The sequence below is a fragment of the Rhodofomes roseus genome (assembly GCF_022264815.1).
Source record: "Rhodofomes roseus strain CIRM-BRFM 1785 chromosome Unknown C8Q71scaffold_29, whole genome shotgun sequence".
NCBI classification, from domain to species: domain Eukaryota; kingdom Fungi; phylum Basidiomycota; class Agaricomycetes; order Polyporales; family Fomitopsidaceae; genus Rhodofomes; species Rhodofomes roseus.
Window position 1 is genome coordinate 281,931 of NW_025952985.1, and position 19,981 is coordinate 301,911.

Consider the following 19,981-nt stretch of genomic DNA (forward strand, 5'->3'; position numbering starts at 1 on the left):
TAGGGTAGTCGGTGTGTGATCTAAACTTCTCGGCGGGGTCGTCCTTCTTTCGGACGGTCTCCAGCTTCTGCTGTTGGCTTCCGTGCCTAAGCAACGTTCACTACGACTATGACCTTCACGTAACCGCCTCACTTCAATTGACCAGTATGGGGCGCAGCGCAAAGTTCCACAAGAAGCCGGTTCGTTTTCTCAGTTTTCATTCTACTGTAGGCAAACAACTAACTACCCACACCCCGATCAGCCAAAGAAACCCACCAGCGGCGGTACGGCCACCACCATCTCTCACCCACCACCCAAGTCTGCTGCATCGGCGCTGACACCTCAGGAGCAGAAGAAGCGGGTCGGCCTGAAGGCGAAGGCGGGGAAGCGGCGCAAGGACGCGGAGGGCCCTGTCCTCGGAGGCGCGGATTATGTCGATCTGATGTTGGGCGGGAGGCGGAAGGCGATGGTGGAGGCGACTAGGCTCCCTCAGGAAGATTAGTATCCAACAATGCAAGGCGTTCATGGGTCATTTTGAGGTGCGGGCAGCGTGTGCGGTGCGATGGCTTGATTACCCTTCATTCGCTCGCAGGGACAAGGTGAGCTTCGTTCGGGAACCGCTGCGCGAAGGGTTGAAGCCGCGACCCGGTATGTTCCTTGCAGTGATGTTGCAAGGCTACCGTGAGTCTGGTGTTGGTCTGGTGCCCTCCAACTCGTCGTCCTTTGTCGTTCCTCGATTGGGGGACCAAATTCGGCGCGCACACACGGACGGTTGGGTACCTTCTGATTACGACTCGATCTACCTGTTCTTCAGGATTGACCTTCACCAATCAAATGAGATGGTCATTTTATCGTTGGTCGGCGTTTGTGGCCTAGATCAGATTGGTGTCTGCCAGCACCAGTCCTGCCAATTTTCAAAGACAAAAGTCGCGGGTTGCGGTCCCGGATGTCCATTATGTTCAGATGCGCTTTTGTTTGCTCAGTATACTTTGCATTCTCAGCAGTGGCAATCTCGAACGACTCCATTATGCGCCGGCTTCCGCACGCAGCCGACATGACTTGCCCGGAGGGGTATATAAGTAGCCTCGCGTGCACTGACGGATGACCCAAGCAGTGTGCATACCCCATGTCGCCATTTACGGAATCTCCCTCCTCTCTGCCGTCGCCTCAGCGTCACCCCGCCGTATCTCAGTGTCCAGGATGCGCCGTTCGTCATCCCGACTGTCACACTCTATCCCCCTTCGACGGACGACCAGAAAACCATCTATCTGTGGCATACCTCATCCTCATGTTTTTGCGTCGTCGACAAGTCCGAGTCGAGCGCACGAATGCAGGTATCCACGCTGACACTATCCTACCCGCTGATGGAGCTCGCATCTACAGAATTCCATGACTTCTATCTCTTGTCTATCTCCCTGGCCTTTCGAGCCGGCTCGGGTTTGAACGTTTGAACTTCGGCTACCGCGAACGTAGAGGTGGCGGCGTGGACATCCAATATTCAACCCGTTGATTCGCAACTTCTCGACGCAAACGCAGTCCGGACACCCTCGCGTTCCCTCAGGCTGACTGGACGATGCTCGTTGCCCATGGCCATATACGGCGGCCGACTGGACTACCGGTATGGCTTCCAACCGACCATCGCGCCGTCGGATCGTCTGTCTGACGATCCCAAGCACGCAGTAAGTCAATCGGATGCCGGTGCCAGTGCTCATGTCCTCCCACCGCGGCGGTCCGTTGCTCTACTCGAGTCAACACTTCAGGCCGGGTCCTTGGAAATAGCCCATTCAAGGCAGATCTAACCAAGGTGAGCTTCTAATGGTCGTCCTGAAGCTGTCGGTATCCTCATTAATCGCGAGCTGTTTATGTAGCCAATCAAAACCATCTCTACTCATCCTAACCGTAATGGTCTATCGACCCCGCAGGAACTTGATACGTCAGGGGGGACGGCGAAGTCACGGCATGCCAAGGTACGCTCACCGTGTTTCTGGGCCTTGTAACATTTGACCTGATCATAAGCTTGTTCAGTTATGTAGGAAGCGGTTGATCCCCAGGATGTAGACATCAGCTTTACACATTTGGCACTCGACCGTCGAGTGCCAGGTGTGCAAAGCTGACATCTGCCTGGCTTGGGGGTCACCCTTTCTGCAGTTGTAACCCGTTGCGTCACGGTCGCAGGAGGCCGGGAACTGGAAGAGTTGCGTTCTCATTCACCTTTACGCAGGTTGATCTCGCGAACCAGTGCCGCAAAGGTGCAGCCTCCTTCATGCAATGCTGATGCGCCGATGGCGGTCACGGTACGCTGACGTCGTACGTTCTGAACGCCTTAGGCTCGTGTTTCATTGCGAACTTGAACTGAGTATCGGCCTTGGGCCGCGGAAGAGTGAAGCTCCGAGTCTTCACGTTACAGGCAGTGGAAGACGTGAAACCCACAGCTCACTGTCGGGTGCGTATCAGCTTAGTACCTGGGCATGTTGGTAGTTCGCTGACTCTAGGTCACTGTCTGGGAGCTCTGACATGTTCAAAGCGGAAGGCTGCTGTGGGTCCCCGGTTGGCATGTGAATGTGTGGCGACAAGAGTACACACGTCGGCGATGGCGATGTCAAGGAATATTGCACCAGCCCTCGCGCTTCGGCAAAAGGACCATCCTACATTGGGAACCACGGCGGGAAACGATTGGACGAAAAGCGCCGTGTAATCGCTTGTCGTTCTTTCATGGTCGGCAACAGAGACTGAGCATCGCTGCGATTTACTTGATGAAATGCGTTATTGAACACGGCTCTTGTGTCTGCTCACCAACATTGAGGGGTGTGACACCAACATCGTGCTCTGCGAGCCAAGTGTTCTCGGCTGAGATCGGTCTCCCCAGGGTCTCCCTCAGAATTCAAAGCAGACATTGCATACATCGACGGTCGATTTAGTGACCTCTGTCGCCAATATGCAAATGCGAGTTCATCTCGGAATCAAACAGTCCTGATCTGCGTGTCCAGATCCTCCCCTTCGCCAAGGCGTTTCTCCACTTCTGTGCCGATCTCCTTCACCGCGCCTTCGATGTTCGACACCGGCGTGTCCCGTCGAATGACTCCATCCTCCTGGAGGAGTCCGAGCGCACGCATGAGCCACGTCCTGCAGCTGAGGCCGCTCTTCCGGTTCCGGCGGACGTCGCTGTAACCGCCACTGGGCTCAATGGCGGCAAAGCGCGCCTGCAGGTCGTACTGCGAGGAGGGCGGCGAATAGCCGAGGACCTTGACGAACGCGAGGTTCAGTCTGTTCTGGGCGTCGTTGACTGTGACGGGGTGGATGAGTGCCACTTGGTATGCCTCCACGGGTTGTGTGAGATCACGGCGGCCTTGGACTTCGGCCCACTCGTGGCAAGTGGCAACCCCGCGATTGTCGGTGAAGTAGAGGCCCCAGTGGAAACCGGGGACAAGAAGTTGGGTGAGGCAGATATAGAGAGAGTCAGGTTCGAGTTCGAGGGATATCGCCGTCATGCTTGCTAGTACAGACGAGCCCTTGTAAGCGTCGGACTTGTGTACAGAGTATATGCCGTTCAACGTTGAGAGAGAAAGAGACGCGTATGTGTACACAACCGTGACCGTGACGACACTCATTGGCGGTGGACTTCTGAAACTTGGTTATGTAAGTTATCATTGATGTTTTCTCGTGGCGGGCTTTACAGCTCGTGCCCTCTAGTAGAGCCTCTAGTTTCAATTTGTGATGCATGGGATGCGAGGCAATGAAAGTATCATAGTAGTACTCACCAACATGTACATGATATCGTGCGCCACAGACGATCGCGGTAGGCACTGGCGCAGTGGCGGGGCCGCTGGTCTCAGCCTCCTGAGTACCACACGCACTATGCAGCGGCGCGAGCCTTTCCCTGCCTCTGTAAACCCAAGACATCAATAAATGCACGAAGAATGGTCCTCCAATATCTTACTGAACGACCCGATGCGGATGTACCGCGCGAAGCGCGACGCGGCGCGCAGGCGGGTCACGGACAAGTACACCATCCAGGGCTTCATCTCGTCGGGCACGTACGGGCGTGTGTATAAGGCGCAAAGCAAGGAGAGCGACGGCCGGATACACGCTATCAAGAAGTTCAAGCCGGACAAGGAGGGCGATGTGGTCACGTATACGGGGATCAGCCAGAGTGCTATCAGAGAGATCGCGGTAGGTCTAGGAGTTGCTGTCGGTGGTGAACCTACTCTAACGAGTGGCGTACTAGCTGAACAGGGAGATATCTCATGAGAATGTGGTCGCCCTCAAAGAGGTTATCTTGGAGGACAAGTCGATCTACATGGTCTTTGAGTATGCAGAGCATGACTTTCTGGTGAGTCCTGGGACTCTTAAACCTCTGCTCTATGGAAAGCTAAGGGATTCATGGATGCTATTCCATTTCCCAGCAAGTCATCCACCACCACTCTCAGTCCCGTACCGCCGTACCCATGCCCGTCCTCAAGTCACTCACCTACCAACTTCTCAACGGACTGCTCTACCTGCACGACGCACACATCATCCACCGCGACCTCAAGCCCGCCAACATTCTCATCACCGCCGGTGGGGTCGTCAAGATCGGCGACCTCGGGCTCGCCCGCCTCACGTACCAGCCGCTACAGCCGCTCTTCATGGGTGACAAGGTCGTCGTCACCATCTGGTATCGCGCGCCCGAACTCCTCCTCGGCGCGAAGCACTACAACAAGGCGGTCGATGTCTGGGCAGTCGGGTGCGTTATGGCGGAGCTTGTGAGCCTAAGACCGATCTTCAAGGGCGAGGAGGCGAAGCTGGACGCGAAGAAGAATGTGCCTTTCCAGAAGGACCAAATGCTGAAGATAATCGAGGTACTAGGCACTCCAGATGGTTGGTGGCTTCGTTTTGGATCACGCTGACGATTCTCATGATACGCTTGGTTTCGCAGAAAGGGACTGGGTCGGCCTGAAGGACCTGCCCGAGTACCAAAGTCTAAAACGTCTAGACGCGTGAGTAATCTACACCGTTGAGCACTGATCGTTCAACCCGAGACTCATTTCATGCGCGCAGGTACCGTAATCGTCTCGGCGAATGGTGCCAATCGCGCATCAACTCCAAAGAGGGCTTCGAGCTCCTCCGCCAACTCTTCGCCTACGACCCCGACAACCGACTCACAGCCAAGGAAGGACTCCAACACAAGTGGTTCCAGGAGGAGCCCAAACCAACACTTAAGTAAGTCATTCCCTCGTCCTCCTACCCGCGACTCTCATCATCACCTCTGCAGCGCCTTTGCCTCCCTCGCGACGACTCAAGGATACCCCCAGCGGCGTATCACACACGACGACGCCCCGTCGATGATCCCCCTTCCTACGGCGAACTCGCAAGCACAGCAGCTCGCAGCTCAAGCACAGGCGGCGCATCTCTCGCAGCAACTCTCGACCCACCCGCAGTCGGGCAAGGCAGGCAGCGCGGGTGCAGCGAGCTTTGCGAGCTTGAGCGGTGGAGCGGCGGGCGTGGGGAGTGGGCATGCGAGGAAGAAGACGCGGCTGGGGTAGCGCTGGGTGGCTCGTTGAATTTTGGCATACGGATTCGTATGCGAAATACATTCAGGACAGATCCGCTCGGCCAAGCTCCACTCTGCCGTGTCAACTGGACCAGGTTGCCAACATATCCCCTCGTACAGAAGAAGATCCTCGAGTAACCGTTACCACAGAAGGTATTTCTTGAGTCACCTGTAATCTGTGCCCAATTGCAAGTTATCCGATGACTTGCGTCATCTTCCCACCAACGCCTACGCATACCGAGGGCTGGTCAAAATCGCATTCCATCAATACAATACAGAAATACAATTCTTATGGCTACAACATTGCCGGAAATCATCCAATTGTCCCCATGGACGACGATTCTACGAATGAAGGTATCTCAGCCGCCAACACTATGGAATGCAGTCGCAGGCCTGTTCCACGCTAGTAATATCTCATCCAACGACCGTATCGACCAGGCCGATCCCAGCGCAGTAGTCAACTGCGTGCCCGTCGCATGCAGGACCTCCTTGATGCCCTGGTCCAGCAGTACGCCGTTGTCCGTGCCCTCCGGCGGAGGCGCTCCCAAGCACTGCTCATGCGCATGATCCGCCAGTCGCTTCAGCAGCATGAGCAACGTAGACGCAGGTGCGCTGTTACGTTGCAAGTACCACGCCAGTCTCCGAGAGAGCGTCCATCCTGCGGTCCCCACGGGGAAGTTGGGGAGGACCTCGCCCCGCGCATACATGCCGAGCATAGCCAGGAACTTCTCGTCGGAGCGGACTTCGTCCAGTTGACGATCGAGTGCCAGGAGAGCGCCGGAGAGTGTCGACTCGCGGATGAGCGGCGGTCTGGGGTTGTTTTCGGAGCGGCCGCTGAACCGGCGGTCGTAGACTCTGTTGTAGAAATCTGTGGCCAGACGCAGGTCTTGCATCCGGAGGTTGAAGTACTGAGAGTCGGGTGATAGGTGTCGGAGCTGGTAGAGCGTGAGATGCGCCTGAATCATCTGCGACTTGTCTTGCAAGATGCTGTCGAACAGGCTTGCATGGCAGTACGCCTGCAGGAGCTTCTCAGCGTCGGTTTCTCCGTCGTCACGGCAGAACTGGTCGGCGAATGCGAGGAAAAGGACATCGTTCGAGTACGACGAGATGAATTGGTGCAAGTCGCCTGCTGGATGCGTCTTGAAGTTCGTAAGCTGTGGGAACTCCAGAGTCGCCGCATCTCCGGTAGAGGACCCAGAGCGAACGAACAGACTCCGGCTCCCCTTCGGATCCTCCCTGTAGTTCAGGAAGGCTGTTCGTCGCTTAACGTACAGGGTCTGGCTACGTAGGAGGGTCTCCTTATGCTTGGGGAAGTGCGCAATGTCGAGGTAGAATGGCCAATACCTAGGCGTGTCGACCCGTATGGACTGCAACTTGTCGAGATCGGGAATGAGAGTCGGCGCGATCATCTGCGTTGTCCCGACTTCGTTGCCCTCCTTCACCTTGAGCTTGACAGGCAGGTAGACGACCTCTTTCGTATCGACATCACGCGCGACGAGACATCTCGGTTCGGTCGCAAGTACCCATAGGTGTCTGAAGGCTTGAAGATAGTTCTTGTTGTCCGACGATACATGGGGGAAACGAGGGAAGAACGCCGCAACCATGCATGCCACTGCAGCATCTGACGTGCCCAATGTGAAGCGACCGCCTCCGAGGAATAGGAGACCCAGAGACATGTGCGTAGCGACATGTGCACCATACCGGATTGGCTGGTTGTACATGCCGTATGCGTACCGAAGCCTGCGTAGGCAGTTGATCTCGCCCGTACCAGCCATGACCATGTTCAGGGCCAATGAGATGGCATTGAGGCCTTCCCTGATCGCGGAGCGCTTGATTCTGTGATCGTAGGCCGGACCTAATCCTGCGGCATGACTCGTATGAAGCAAAGGAAAGGCAAGAAGCGAACTTACTGTTGGTATACGCAATTTGGCTGAACATGTCGTAGTAGCTGATGATCATGAGGTACGCCTCCTCCCGGGCTGTCCCAGCGTATTTCAAGCCAAGCGCGAAGCAGAGGCCTGCGAGGATGTTGTAGTACGCTAGCTCGTACGCGTCGTCCTCGGGCTTCCCTTTCATGCGAGCGTCCACCGCTGCTTGAATGCCTGCTGGAATGTTACTCGCGAACCACTCCCTTGTTGGAGATATCTTGTCCCACATGATGATGGACCGCGCCATTGCCCTTGACATGAGGAAGCTCGGCTGTATATTGTTGAGAGTGACGAGCGTGTCGGGTATAACGAGGATATCAGCTGCGTCTTGTCGCTCCGTCCGGAGGTACATCAAACCAAGAGTAAGTGTCGCTGCGGGGGAAGTGAGGTTGACGTCGAATGTTGGACGCGTAGGTCTCCCGTCCACCAAGGTGCGGCCCTCCCCATGAACGAGGACGCGGAGACGCTCGAGGATTGTCAAGTCGGCTGGAATCGCACTGCCTTTGCCGAGCATGACCATGCCACAAGCAATGGCAGCTGACAGTGTGTATGCTTCTCGGTACTCGTTGCTGAGGTCCGGCTGGTACAGGTCCTTACGACTGATCTGGGCCAGACAGACCTCCGCCATACGCCTGTTCTTCGAACCCATATAGAGAAGCCCGATGCCCATCAAGCCTGCTGTCTGAGTGATCAGCGGAACGTTGAGGTCAACGGTTGGCGTGGGCAGTAGAGCCGGAGTATGCACAGCGAGGAGCTTAGTGACGTGTCGGTTGCTAGTTCCAATGTTGGCGGCCGAGAGCCCCAAGAGTACACCGATGGACGTCATGTCGTGTTTCGGGGTAAGGTAGCCGAAGGTGTGCCACGTCAACATCTCTCGTAGGTGACCGGTGAGTCCTAACGCATACAAGAACCCCGCGTGCTCGGGGGTCAGTTCAGCGGGTTTGTTGAACTTGATCCAAGTGCTCTCCACCGTACTCGCTTGCGAAGAGATCCGCAGTCCTGCGGCTATTCCGTTGTGGAACTCACCCCAGTTCGTGCACTCTATCGGTATCTTCCCGATCTCAGGTGCAAGCAGCGTGTTCATGGGCGAAAGTCGAACAGTGAACTCGATCTTCGGGATGCCGTATGCTTCACGGGTGAGTGTCGGAGCGGAGCCGAAAGTGAAGAGTGCTCGACCCAAAGGCAGAGCGAGGGTTCTTTCAGCCAGTCGGATGACTTGATGTTGACGCTCCTTGGCTTGGTCGTGTTCACTGCCAGGCAGATACGTTTAATGTTACGGTCGAAGAGATAGTCTTAGACACACCTCAGTTCCGGCCGCTCAAGTGCTCGGACAGTCGGAATGAGTGACGAACACAACATGCGCGCCACCTCTTCCAAACGCTTGTCTTGCCCGAAGCGAATCTGAGTGAAGTCAAACAAGTCCATTTCCACCCCGGTGACCACAGCGAATTCGCCGGTGATGGATCTGACAGTTCTCACTACGTGTTCGCGAATTGTCCTGCGAGGCACGCTCGGTGTCTACGATCGTCAGTGAGACGTCTAGAGAACGAGCCTGACCACTCACGATGAATTCCTTGATGGGACGGTATCCTCGAGTGTAGGGCGGCTCCGTCGACGCATTCATCACCTCAGCAAGGTCTTCCCTACCAATCAAAGAATACGCAGGAATGGACCATTCGCCACTCGGGGATAGCTGGCACGTCCGACATGCCTCTCTTAGTGGAGCGGCAATACCCAACGCCATGCACTTAATGAGGTGTCCGTTGATAGAGACATTCACCATCGCCTGCAGCGCATTGTCCGCCCGCTTTCTAGTCTCGAGGACCTTGTTGTCTGCGAGGGGCATATAGATCTCGGTGAGTTGCCGAAGGTAGATCAGCGGCTCCCCGTTGCCGTAGGCGAAAGATGGGGCGATCTTGAAGCCAGCTGCGAGCGTCTTGCTGTCCAGCGGGGGAAGGGCCCAATCAGGGTTGTTGACTCGACCATATAATATGGCGGACATGTCGGGCGGCCAGACGGGTAGGCGATCGTCGACGTTTTCCACGACTGAGACAGAATTTCGTGATCAATGGCAGTTTCCGTGAGGTGAGAATGAACGTACTCGTCTGCGCGGGTGAAGGCCAAGATGGCAATGCGTCTGGACAAAGCCGCTTCCAATAGTCTGCCCACTCAGGTCGAATGACTAGGGCGATCTTGCACAGCACAGGTACGACAGTGAGCAGATCTCTGTATCGGAACACCACGAAGCGCATGTCCTCCGCAATATGATGCAGCCCGAGGAGTATCGGAGCGAGGAGGGAGTTAGGCTTCCGTCCCTGCGCTGGCTTCTGCGGAGGAGGTTTCGCAGTAGGACGCATAGGCTGCCGGAGCTTCTTCATGACGGGGTCTTCACGGAACCTCGTTGCGGATCCCATCAGCGCCATAGCATGCCACGCGTCGCTACCGTCGTGAGATGTCGCCGGAACGGGAGGTTCGTCCTTCGCGACCCCTAACGTCTCGTACAGCGCCTCCACCAACATCTTGAACGGCACATCTTCCGTCGAAGCTAAACCCTTGTTCGACCACTTCACAAGGAAACTGCGGTGAAGCTCGAAGTAGTCATCGATCGGCAGAACAAGGGCGAGCATCAGCATGGTCTGCCGCGTCAAGTGGTCCTTGGGGACTAGGTCGATCGTCGCCCGGACCTGGGTCCTGTCCGGGAACATCAAATTCACTTGCGAGTCGATGCCAGACGAGGCAGACAAGACCTGCTTGCCCGCGGGGACATAGGGTGAGGGCGGCTGGGCGACGCCGTCAACGTCCATGACGACTGCGTCACCTTCTTTCCACGGCCGGACGAGCTCGAGCGGGATCTCGTTCAGCCCGTAGGTGAGGAGGCAAAGGGAGCCGTCGGTCTTGACAACAAGCAGGTCGCGGATGACGTCGCGCGTGCCGCGGATGGCTGTCACACAAAATGCGGAGAGGTGTTTCTCGGGCTGCGCCACGTAGGCGTTGTCTTCCTTGGAGATCTTGTAGATGAGCAGGTTTCGGGTCGTGACCAGGCAGATGGCGAGCATTGCTCGGTACTCGTTGCCGTCGAAGCGTTGATCGAACAGGCCACAGGTGATGCCTCTGGGTGCGAGCGTGCTAGGAGATTTCTCGGTTAACGGCGATAAGCTGTTGAAAAGACAGAACCTCACTCTTCCTGTGGGATTTCGGCAGTAGCCAACCGTTCCATCCAGAAAGCAGCTTGCATTCTCGCTGCGTCTACACTCTCGATACCTCTATCCGCTGCCGCCGCGCCACCGCCGCCACCGCCACCCAAAGCCATACGGTCCAGTGTCTGACTTAGGTCATGGCGCCCGAGCGACTCATGCCTCTCATGCTTGCCACGACCCGGTTGCGAGCTCCACAAAGCATCCACCGATGCGCCAGCACCGGCACCAACCATCGCTTCCATGGGTGTCTGGTTCGCTAGTGTTGGCTGTGGTATATGGATGGCGTTGAAAGCCGGGGCGTCCGCCGCCACGCGAGGGAGACGGTCACCCGAGTCAACTGTGTGTCGCCGGCTCGGTGTGAGGTTGGCAGAAGACCGACGATTTTGTGCTTTGGAGGGTCGTGGACGGAGAGGCCTCGAAGGTATGTTTTTGGGCTTGATGAACGCGTAACGCCAGATGGTCACCGTCTTCTTGGCCGCGTCAACGGTGATAGCGATTTGGTCTGCGGTATGGGTCGTGCGCTGCGACACAAATACGACTTGCTCCTCAGCAGGGATGGTGACTATGGCCTTATGTGGGTCGTCGTCTTTCAGCGTTGGAGGTATGTTGTTGAAGCCTCCCAGAATCTTGTCGGTAAGACCTATAGGTGCCGGTTCGGCGTAAGGGTTTGTGAAGGCAAATATGGTTGCCAGCGCAGGTTCGCCAGATAACTTCGCCTCCTCCAGCTCGTTAGGATCCATTTGGCGCTGCATCATTACGCCGTGCGGACTAAGAGGCCACGCTCGCCGGACGATGAACGGAATGTGGAAGGTATATTCCATCCCGTTCATGAGGAACACCCTACCGATGCTTCGCAGGAAGATGAATATCGCACGGGCCCGTGAACCTGGCTCCTGTTCGCGTTTGTGGTCTTGCTGAGCACGCGCAAAGGGTCCGAAGGTCTCCCGTTCAGATGCCTCCGCAATGGGTGTGGTCTGGTCATGGTAGTCATACGCGTAGTGCGCGGGACGCAGTGACGAAGCGGACACGATCGCACCGGGTTGGTCGAACCAGCCTATACAGGCCCACTGAACCGGCTGGTCGTCCTCGCAAAAGTTCCACCTCTTGCGCATGATGCCGCCGATGGTCCATGATACGGTATACGTGTCCCAGCTGAGCTCTTCCTCGCCGTAGGGCTCGTTGTATAACAAGGTGCGTGGGACAGGTCCATCTTCTACAGCAGGATATCGGGCAATATTGATGAAAGTGTCAGAGGTAGAGCGGCTTCCACGCAGGCTTTGTCGAATAGAATTCAGCAGGTTGGACTCTTCGGAAGCCTGTTCTGATTTCGCAGTATTGATTCGCGAGTAGTAGTGAAGGGCCGAGGTCATCGCGCGCGTGTTGAGCTCGATGAGGACTGGCTCCGAGCGTTCCATCGTAGCGCTATGCAGCGTTATACAAAGGTCTTAATTTATGGTACTAGAACATACCAGTTATGGACCCCTCGCAACCTTTGTCCTTAAGGTGTGGCTCCCTGCACTCTCGCCGCGAGCAATTCCTGTAGAGTGGCCTGAATGGAGCTGTATCCTCGCCTCAGGTCGTCAATGGAGTCCTAAGCAGTCAAAAGTAGAGCGTTCGACTGCGAGAGAGGTGGACAGGTATATTACGGGAGGGACATGGAGGGGAGAGAGCGGCACGGTGGCCGCATGCGAGTTCGATCGCGTCGAGGGCGCGTCGCAGAACGCGTCGCCCAAATGAGGTGAATTACGTAACAGGTCAAGGCATGTGCAGACGGAGTGGACGCGATCTGCTCAAAGTCTCCCCTCTCGTCCTGAAAACTCGTCGGCGCCATGTCGTCCAGCATCGAGCTCATCAATCCGAAGGCGGAGAGTGTCCGGAGAGCCGCAGCGTTGCAGGTCAACACGACCGGCGCGATGGGTCTCGCGAGCGTCGTGAAAGGCAATCTTGGTATGTGCTTTCATGCGCTCTGTGTTCGCGACATGCTGAGGCACAAGCCCGCTTGTAGGTCCTCGTGGTACCCTGAAGATGCTTGTGGATGGCTCGGGCCAGATTAAGATGACGAAGGACGGAAAGGTTCTTCTCTCCGAGATGCAGATTCAAAATCCTACGGCTGCTATGATCGCGCGGACGGCCGTCGCCCAGGATGACCAAGTCGGCGATGGAACCACATCAGTTGTGCTCCTTGTCGGAGAGTTGCTTAAACAGGCAGACCGGTTTATCTCGGAGGGTGTACATCCAACTGTCATCGCAGAGGGTTTTGACTTGGCGAAGAAGGAAGCTCTTGCGGTACGTGTACAGCATCTCCTTCGATTGTATGACTTCTCTCATTATGCACTACAGTTCCTGGAGACGTTCAAGCGACCTTCACAAGCGGATCGTGCAACCCTGATCAACGTAGCCCACACCTCTCTTGCGACCAAGGTTAACTCTGCTCTCGCGAAAACTCTCGCAGCAGCAATTGTAGATGCAGTCTTGACGATCCGCCCGCCAGCTCCATCATCGGGTACGTCAGATCATTCGTTTGTGGCGACTCGTTGTTCTCACCTGCATCAGACTCTCCCAACCAATTCCAGGAGCCCATCGACTTGCACATGGTGGAGATCATGAAGATGCAGCACAGAACAGCATCGGAGACGCAGCTTGTCCGTGGCTTGGTTCTTGATCACGGTGCACGTCACCCAGACATGCCCAAGCGCGTCGAGAACGCGTACATCCTCACGCTCAACGTCAGCCTGGAATACGAAAAGACGTACGTCTCCGCTCTGTGTCTTCCGCTCGCCTTCGCTCATCTCCCTTTAGCGAGGTGAACTCTGGCTTCTTCTACTCCTCTGCAGAGCAGCGAGAAAAGCTTGTCGAGTCAGAGCGACGGTTCACAGATGCAAAATGCAAGAAGATCGTCGAGCTGAAGAATCTCGTGTGTGACCAGGCCGTCGATTCCAATGAGAAAAAGAAGAATTTCGTCATCATCAACCAAAAGGGTATTGATCCCCTCAGTCTCGATATTTTGGCAAAGAATGGTATCTTCGCTCTCCGGCGCGCCAAGCGGCGCAACATGGAGCGGTAGGCATTGCCACTACGTTTTACTGCTAGATCACAACTCAAAATTATCTCCAGCCTACAACTCGTCTGCGGCGGCGTCGCGCAGAACTCCGTGGACGACCTCACACCCGACGTCCTCGGCTGGGCCGGCCTCGTCTACGAGCACACCCTCGGCGAGGATAAGTTCACCTTTGTCGAGGATGTCAAGGAACCCAAGTCCGTCACGCTCCTCATCAAGGGCCCGAACCCACACACGATCCAGCAGACGCAGGACGCCCTCCGCGATGGGCTACGTGCGGTCAAGAACGCGATCGAGGATGGCGCGCTCGTGCCGGGTGCAGGCGCGTTTGAGGTCGCGTGCGCGGCGCACTTGACGGGTCCTGTGAAGAAGGCTGCGAAGGGACGTACGAAGATGGGCGTGCAGGCGTTTGCGGAGGCGTTGCTCATCATTCCGAAGACACTCGCGGCGAATGGTGGCTTCGATGTACAAGATGTGGTTGTTGCCTTGCAGGTGCGCTCAATAACGTTACGCAATTAGACACACACTGACGGTTTCCCTTGTAACCAGGAGGAACAAGCGGAAGGCAATGCCGTCGGTCTCGATCTGGAGTCCGGCGAGCCGATCGATCCTACCGTCGAGGGTATCTGGGACAACTACCGGGTCAAGCGGCAGATGCTGCACTCTTGGTAAGTACATGCACAATTTGTCGCCGAGAATAACTCCCTGAGTTATCATGATTATAGCTCCGTCATCGCTGTCAACTTACTCTCGACGGACGAAATCTTGCGCGCGGGGCGTAGTTCGCTGAAACCAGAAGGACAGCAGTAGAATCAACACATGTATCATAATAACCTGTTCGCTAATGCTGACGTTCATGGGGGTATACACGCGATAATGTCCACGGCGAGCGACACGTCTGCGCTCTATTACAGAAGGCAAGGTATGTATCGTACACACAATAACGGACATAGCGTCGACCAGTAAGGTACAGCTTTGCGTCGTCAATAAAGTAGGATATGGGAATAAGGAGCAATAAGAAGAGCATGCAGAACACAGTTCGAGCTAGCACAGCGGATTGCAAGAAAGAGTACCGTTCGCGATAGCATATAGTATACATACGAGCCAGAGTGCGGAAATGCGAGTTCACGTTCGGGTGCGAGTCACTGTCGTTGCTATAAAGGTCCACTTCTGTTGTTGCTCCCGAACACGGTAGTGTGTGCGACGCTGTCATAGGAAGATCAATGCCTTTGGAGTACAGTTCGCTTCCAGTTCATCGCTGGAGGCTTGCTCATGACAGCGGAAGAGTCAGAGGGCGGGTCGTTCGTGAGCTTGTCGACGGAGCGTTCGGATCCAGGAGAAGAGTGGACACTGGCGAGTCCTTTAGCACGCGCGCGGGGTGCACTGGTATCAGAGAGATCCGCGGGTGCGCGGTATTCCACTACGGACGATTCCTCCTCTTCACCGTCGTCCTCGGATTCGGTCCAGGGCCAACCCCATTCCTCCTCATCAGACCAGTAGCCGTCGGACCTCGTACTTGGATCCAGCTGGTCCTCGGAAGGCTGCTTCTGGGCGACCGAGTCAGCTCCCTTCGTCTCCGTCGCAAACCTAGGTGGAGGTGGCGCCCAGCGCCGTCTCGATAGATTCATGGGCGAAGGCTTCAAAGTCAACTTCCCAAGGAAAGGTGCCGGTGCCATTATTGGCGGCGGCTCCGCGTCCTCCTCTGCGCTGTCTGTCTCTACATGGGTCACCACGACTGTGGGTGTAGGCTCCCCGCCGGTTTCTGGAGTCACAGGCAAGTCCGTTTCTTCATCTGTTGTATGCGACCCGTCCGTGACTCTAGAAACAGGGTCAGCGTGGGCCGTTGCCCATTTGCGACGAGCGAACGTCACAGGGTTAGGCGCACGCAGGAGACCAAGTCCGGGCTTAGCTCCGGTCATAAGGGACCGACGGAAATGGGTCGTTTCCTCCTCGTCGCTGGCGTCCGCGCTGTCCCCGTCTTCCTCTTCCTCCATGCGGATTTTCTTGACTGATGACTCTTCTTCCTCCTCCACCACCATTTCCCCTGCCGACCTCTTCAAGGTGACCGACTCCTCTACAGCGACATCCGCCTGTACATCCGCATCGACCTGAGGAAGCATTGATGGTTGAGGATCCTCGTCCGAGGCCGACTCCCAGCCGCTGTCGTGCTTCCTGCCTGAGCTCGCGGCGGCCTTAGTCCGCAAGGTGCCGAGCACCCTGTTTGTACGTTTCTTCAGATCGGTAGTGGATGTCATGGACTTCTTGCCATGCTTCCGACCAAACCTGCCATTCTGCTCCCTCGGCTGTGCAGCAACTGCCAAAGACTTCGGCGTCGGTACTTTCGGGCTCTCCACCTCGGCATCCTCAGGCCGTTTCTTAACGGGTGTCTGAGGAGCCTGAGCCTGAGCCTCGCTCTCCGAACCTGAGAGTGCAGAGCCAGTGCTCGGGCTAGACAGGGGCGGCGTGACCGGCCGAGCAAGGCGTGACCTCGACCTGGAAGAAAGCCTGGGGTGATTGGGTGTCTCGCTCTCCCGGAGCTTCAGACTGGGCACGCGATTGCGTCCGCTTCGTCGACTGCTCTCCTCCTCTGTTGCTTTCTCTGTCTCCTTCTCTTTCGTCTGAGCAACAGTCTTGGCAGTGGCTTTCGCCGCACCGCCATTGACCTTCAAAATGAGCTGCGCTTTGGTCGACATGCCCACTTTGTTCTTCTTCGGCGGGCGGCCGCGAGGCTTGCCAGTGCTCGTCGCCGCGGGGACAACTTTCAACTTCTTCGCGGGGCGCGGGTCCTCCTCTGCATCCGGGAGCTTGCGCTTGGTATACGGCCTCTTCGGCACCGCGTACCCGTGAGTCGCAAAGTTGAGTTTGCGCTCGAGATGTGCGAGGTTAGCCGACGTGATCGGGGTGCTGTTACGCGTGTCGCGGGGCGTCGGGAGGAACGCTGTGCTGCCATGGCGTTCCGGCCACTTGAGGTTGTATATCTCGTAGTGGCGCATACACCTAGCCGACGATTCAGAATTAGCATCTAATCTCCAATTGTCGGTTCCAAGTAATACACGTACCTGGGGCATTCGACATTCACATTCTTGCGTGGTCTCCCCCGCTTTCCCGTACGCCCGAGCGCAAGGCCCCAAACCGGCTTCCCCTCGACATGTATCACAGGCAGCACGTTATGGCACGTCACACAGGTCGGCAGCAGCTTTCCATCTACGCCTCTCGGTCCCTCCGCGGGAGTCCTCGCCTTGCCCTGAGCCTCTAGCGTAAGGTGGAAATGCCGTGGCCTGAGTGTCCTTGCCTCAGAGTGCGGATCGACGTCCTCGCGACCCTTGCCCTTGTCACCCGCCGTTGAAGCAGACGCAGAAGTCGTACCTTCAGCCTTGTCCTTGAGGGGCGTGGGCAGGCGCGAACGGGCGGTGTCCCGATCCCCCGCCGCGCTGTTCCGTATTCGTGAGGAGGACCGCACGCTTGCGGGTGCAGACGAGTCTGATGTGGGTGGTGGTGTCGGGAGCTGACTATTGTCCTCGACGTGTGCCCGACCACCACGTCCAGAAGATACTCGCCCACCCCTACCGCGACCGCGGCCTCGGCCTCGCCCCATCGACGCGCTGATACTTTCTGGTGGTTCTGAAGCCGATACATCGTCCCTCGCCTTCTGGCTGCGCGTCGAGATGCCCGAGCGAAATCTCGAGGGCGTCGAAGTCGGTGTGGACGTAGCGCTGATCGACGCTGTAGCCGTGAGCGGGGTGGACGGCGGGATCACATCGTCTTCTGTCGGGATCTCCGCAGCGGCTGTTGAAGCCAGCCATTCCGTCAATGGGGCGGGCTCCGGGTCCGGTGTCATCAGACCATTGCCCTTCGAGGGCCCTGCTTCCGCAGAAAGAGGGTCGGGCAGCGACGCGCCCGATGACCCAAGGGATGTGAGCTCCGACGCGACGTCCGGCTCCACCTCGGCCTCAAGCTCGATGCCACTTTGTCCTGGCACCTCCTTCTCTTTCCCCTTCTCACTCTCCTTGACGACCGCATACACCCCTCTCCGTGTACGCCGTTCGTTCACGTCGACTTGTTCATGCTCGGACTCCTCCGAATCGCTCGACTCGCTCACGCGGCGCCCACGGGGTTGCTTCGGCGAGCCCGCCGCCGAGTCGGAGAGTTCGTCCTCGGACGAGTGTAGAGCGTACCCCCCGCGCCCATGCTTCTCGCACGTCTCGCACAAGCAGTGTCTGTTCTTCCTGCCGACTGTCACGGACACGTCTTCGTGTTAGAGACGCTGATCGGGCGTAGTAAACAGAAACGAGACCACTCACAATACCCGTCGCCATAATGCGCTGTCACTTCCTCTCCGACACCGATAGGCTTGATGACGCGAAACGTGATGTAGCGCCCCTCGCGGAACAGCTCAACGTTGTGGTCGCAGTCATGCTGCAGATGTCGCTCACAGTTAGCGCGCATTAAGCCAGACTGGGCGGGCGACTCACGTTCACAAAGCGCGCAGGCCCGAGGAACAAGTGGTTCTTCTTGAGCTGTTTCGAGTGGATAACGCTGAAATCGCGGCGGATAGCCACGCCGTCGGAGCCCTCTCCAATACGCTTGAGTTCCTTGTCTTCCTCCTCGGTTAGGTCTGCCATCGAGCCCTTGAGCTCGCTGACCACCATGCCCGGCATGAGTGGTCGTGTGGCGAGGATGCACAGCTCAGACTTGCCCGTCTTATGGGAGTACCGCGATGTATGTGCGATTTCAATGGAGCCGGAGGGAAGGTAGAGTTCGAAGTAGCGGGATGCATGGCTGCTGGTATATCAGTAACGAGTTTCAAACACGAATATTGAGGACAGAAGGGGCCCCATTGATGTTACTCGCAACGCGACGAGCTGGGCTGCTTGTAGATGCGGATCGAATCCCGTATAATCGAGCAGCAGATCAGCTGGCATATACCGATCATATTGCATCTCGGCACCCTTGGCATTTGGTCGCTGCTTCCAGTCATCAAAGCACGGTGACGGAAAGCAGCGACGCAGCCACAGATGACAGATCGCTGTACATGCGCGGCAGAGGCAGCGCGTTCCGTCATCTGCGGCTGCTGAGCGAGAATAATGGACCTGGGAGGGCCAGATTGCGAGTCAGGGTCACCACTAGCAGCATCGCGGCGTAGCTAGGCCAGATATGCGATTTCCGAGAGAAGTGCGCGTCCGCATGATCTGACCATACCCTATGCCAGCGCCACCCAGAATCGCGTCCAGGTACATATATGGTCCCTCAGAGCCATAATCAATGTCCCCCCTGGACGCGGGTCACGAATACGACGCTTCTGGGATCATGGCATCACAGAAGAAACCGCCCGGGGTGATTCCGAAACGCAACGGCCAAAATGCTTTGCGGCGCTAAAGTGCTGCAGGGAGTTCACGTTCGAGCTTGCGCATATAGACGCGTCGCGCCACGGTTCAGCCCCCGAACTCTGAGCACGGCCGAGTCGGCGTTTGCGGCTGAGAAGGGGAATGCGATGCGCGGGGGGCGAGCAGGCGCCGTAGCTTCTCGTGGACGTTCGAACTCGGCTGCCAGCTCTTCCGCGTTTTTTCCCGAACCTCCCGCGGTTGGCTTCGAGCCGCGTTGGCGACAGGTGGCTGGGTGCCCCTAGAGCGAGCAGAAACGAGAGGGAGAGGGACGTACGTGGAGAACGCGTTAATCTGCTTTTGGTCGCAGCCCTTTAGGTAATAACGGACCGCGTCGAGGCTGGGTGGGTTGCGCATGTGAGCGGTGATGACGGGGCGAACAGGGGCGGGCATACGCACGTCAGGAGTCCGTCGACAGCGTCGCGAATCGCCGACTGTGGGGGGCCGCGCGCGGTGACGAGCTGCGGATAACATCGTTAAATCTGACGCGTCTTGGTGCGGGCGCGGACAGGGGCGCGGGAGCGTGAAGTGGCGTGCTTACACGGCGGACGACGGTGAGGAGATCGTCGGGGTCGGCCTTGGGGATGGTGCGGTTGGCGTCCATCTTGTGGACGATGAGGGGGACGGCGCCGGTGCCGAGTTTCTCGACCAGGAGGTGGCTGAGAAAGTCGTCGTCCCGGGAGAGGTCGCGCATGTTCATGATCTTAGTGGGGCGCCATTGGAGGCGCGAGGACGAGCTGGTGCCCGCCTTTGGCTGGGGCATGGTGCTCGGCGGGGGAGGCGGGGGACGGGGAGGGGGAGGGGGAGGCAGGTGGCGGGTGAAGAGCAGGTGAAAGACGCGGACAAGACGCGACCAGCGGCACGCCTTGTGGCAGTCGCGTGCGGGCGCCTGTGGCCGTGGCAGGCGC

General features: G+C 57.3%; 7 protein-coding genes across 7 annotated transcripts; 4 read left to right on the forward strand and 3 right to left on the reverse strand.

Moving 5' to 3' along the window:
• Positions 1-146: 146 nt before the first annotated feature.
• On the forward strand, positions 147-481 carry C8Q71DRAFT_862252 (uncharacterized protein; the record flags this gene model as incomplete). Its single annotated transcript, XM_047928009.1, has 2 exons — positions 147-179; positions 242-481. 2 exons carry the CDS (start codon positions 147-149, stop codon positions 479-481), a joined length of 273 nt encoding a protein of 90 aa, XP_047774066.1.
• Positions 482-1,105: 624 nt separating this feature from the next.
• C8Q71DRAFT_727273 (uncharacterized protein) lies at positions 1,106-2,674 on the forward strand (the record flags this gene model as incomplete). The annotated part of the gene is made up of 8 exons (XM_047921842.1): positions 1,106-1,313; positions 1,453-1,658; positions 1,685-1,783; positions 1,848-1,946; positions 2,013-2,079; positions 2,128-2,273; positions 2,387-2,422; positions 2,504-2,674. The coding sequence occupies 8 exons, from the start codon at positions 1,106-1,108 to the stop codon at positions 2,672-2,674; spliced, it is 1,032 nt and encodes a 343-aa protein (XP_047774067.1).
• A 265-nt stretch (positions 2,675-2,939) lies between these two features.
• Positions 2,940-3,467, reverse strand: C8Q71DRAFT_716279 (uncharacterized protein; the record flags this gene model as incomplete). The annotated part of the gene is made up of 1 exon (XM_047921093.1): positions 2,940-3,467. The coding sequence occupies one exon, from the start codon at positions 3,465-3,467 to the stop codon at positions 2,940-2,942; it is 528 nt and encodes a 175-aa protein (XP_047774068.1).
• A 269-nt stretch (positions 3,468-3,736) lies between these two features.
• On the forward strand, positions 3,737-5,685 carry C8Q71DRAFT_322986 (kinase-like protein). Its single transcript, XM_047917812.1, has 6 exons — positions 3,737-4,149; positions 4,205-4,309; positions 4,383-4,836; positions 4,895-4,955; positions 5,017-5,178; positions 5,231-5,685. Exons 1-6 carry the CDS (start codon positions 3,886-3,888, stop codon positions 5,499-5,501), a joined length of 1,317 nt encoding a protein of 438 aa, XP_047774069.1. The 5' UTR covers positions 3,737-3,885; the 3' UTR covers positions 5,502-5,685.
• Positions 5,686-5,868: 183 nt separating this feature from the next.
• On the reverse strand, positions 5,869-11,746 carry C8Q71DRAFT_716467 (uncharacterized protein; the record flags this gene model as incomplete). The annotated part of the gene is made up of 6 exons (XM_047921104.1): positions 5,869-7,364; positions 7,420-8,687; positions 8,741-8,955; positions 9,002-9,483; positions 9,539-10,563; positions 10,617-11,746. The coding sequence occupies 6 exons, from the start codon at positions 11,744-11,746 to the stop codon at positions 5,869-5,871; spliced, it is 5,616 nt and encodes a 1,871-aa protein (XP_047774070.1).
• Positions 11,747-12,435: 689 nt separating this feature from the next.
• C8Q71DRAFT_784685 (chaperonin-containing T-complex zeta subunit Cct6) lies at positions 12,436-14,570 on the forward strand. The gene is made up of 8 exons (XM_047925039.1): positions 12,436-12,581; positions 12,640-12,920; positions 12,975-13,137; positions 13,188-13,383; positions 13,434-13,694; positions 13,749-14,184; positions 14,242-14,360; positions 14,418-14,570. Exons 1-8 carry the CDS (start codon positions 12,464-12,466, stop codon positions 14,500-14,502), a joined length of 1,659 nt encoding a protein of 552 aa, XP_047774071.1. The 5' UTR covers positions 12,436-12,463; the 3' UTR covers positions 14,503-14,570.
• On the reverse strand, positions 14,571-19,874 carry C8Q71DRAFT_784687 (uncharacterized protein). Its single transcript, XM_047925040.1, has 7 exons — positions 19,615-19,874; positions 19,473-19,534; positions 19,351-19,413; positions 18,165-18,471; positions 17,994-18,108; positions 16,752-17,925; positions 14,571-16,689 (listed from the first exon to the last, which is right to left on the reverse strand). Exons 1-7 carry the CDS (start codon positions 19,834-19,836, stop codon positions 14,913-14,915), a joined length of 3,720 nt encoding a protein of 1,239 aa, XP_047774072.1. The 5' UTR covers positions 19,837-19,874; the 3' UTR covers positions 14,571-14,912.
• Between the last annotated feature and the right edge of the window lie 107 nt (positions 19,875-19,981).

Coding starts and splice junctions, on each gene's coding strand:
- C8Q71DRAFT_784685 (XM_047925039.1), top strand. CDS start 12,464: ATGTCGTCCAGCATCGAGCTCATCAATCCGAAGGCGGAGAGTGTCCGG. Junction 12,582..12,639: donor CGTCGTGAAAGGCAATCTTG/GTATGTGCTTTC, acceptor GCCCGCTTGTAG/GTCCTCGTGGTACCCTGAAG. Junction 12,921..12,974: donor CGAAGAAGGAAGCTCTTGCG/GTACGTGTACAG, acceptor TATGCACTACAG/TTCCTGGAGACGTTCAAGCG.
- C8Q71DRAFT_322986 (XM_047917812.1), top strand. CDS start 3,886: ATGCACGAAGAATGGTCCTCCAATATCTTACTGAACGACCCGATGCGG. Junction 4,310..4,382: donor ATGCAGAGCATGACTTTCTG/GTGAGTCCTGGG, acceptor TCCATTTCCCAG/CAAGTCATCCACCACCACTC. Junction 5,179..5,230: donor GAGCCCAAACCAACACTTAA/GTAAGTCATTCC, acceptor TCACCTCTGCAG/CGCCTTTGCCTCCCTCGCGA.
- C8Q71DRAFT_784687 (XM_047925040.1), bottom strand. CDS start 19,836: ATGCCCCAGCCAAAGGCGGGCACCAGCTCGTCCTCGCGCCTCCAATGG. Junction 17,926..17,993: donor GCATTATGGCGACGGGTATT/GTGAGTGGTCTC, acceptor TGTCCGTGACAG/TCGGCAGGAAGAACAGACAC. Junction 16,690..16,751: donor GTGAATGTCGAATGCCCCAG/GTACGTGTATTA, acceptor ATCGTCGGCTAG/GTGTATGCGCCACTACGAGA.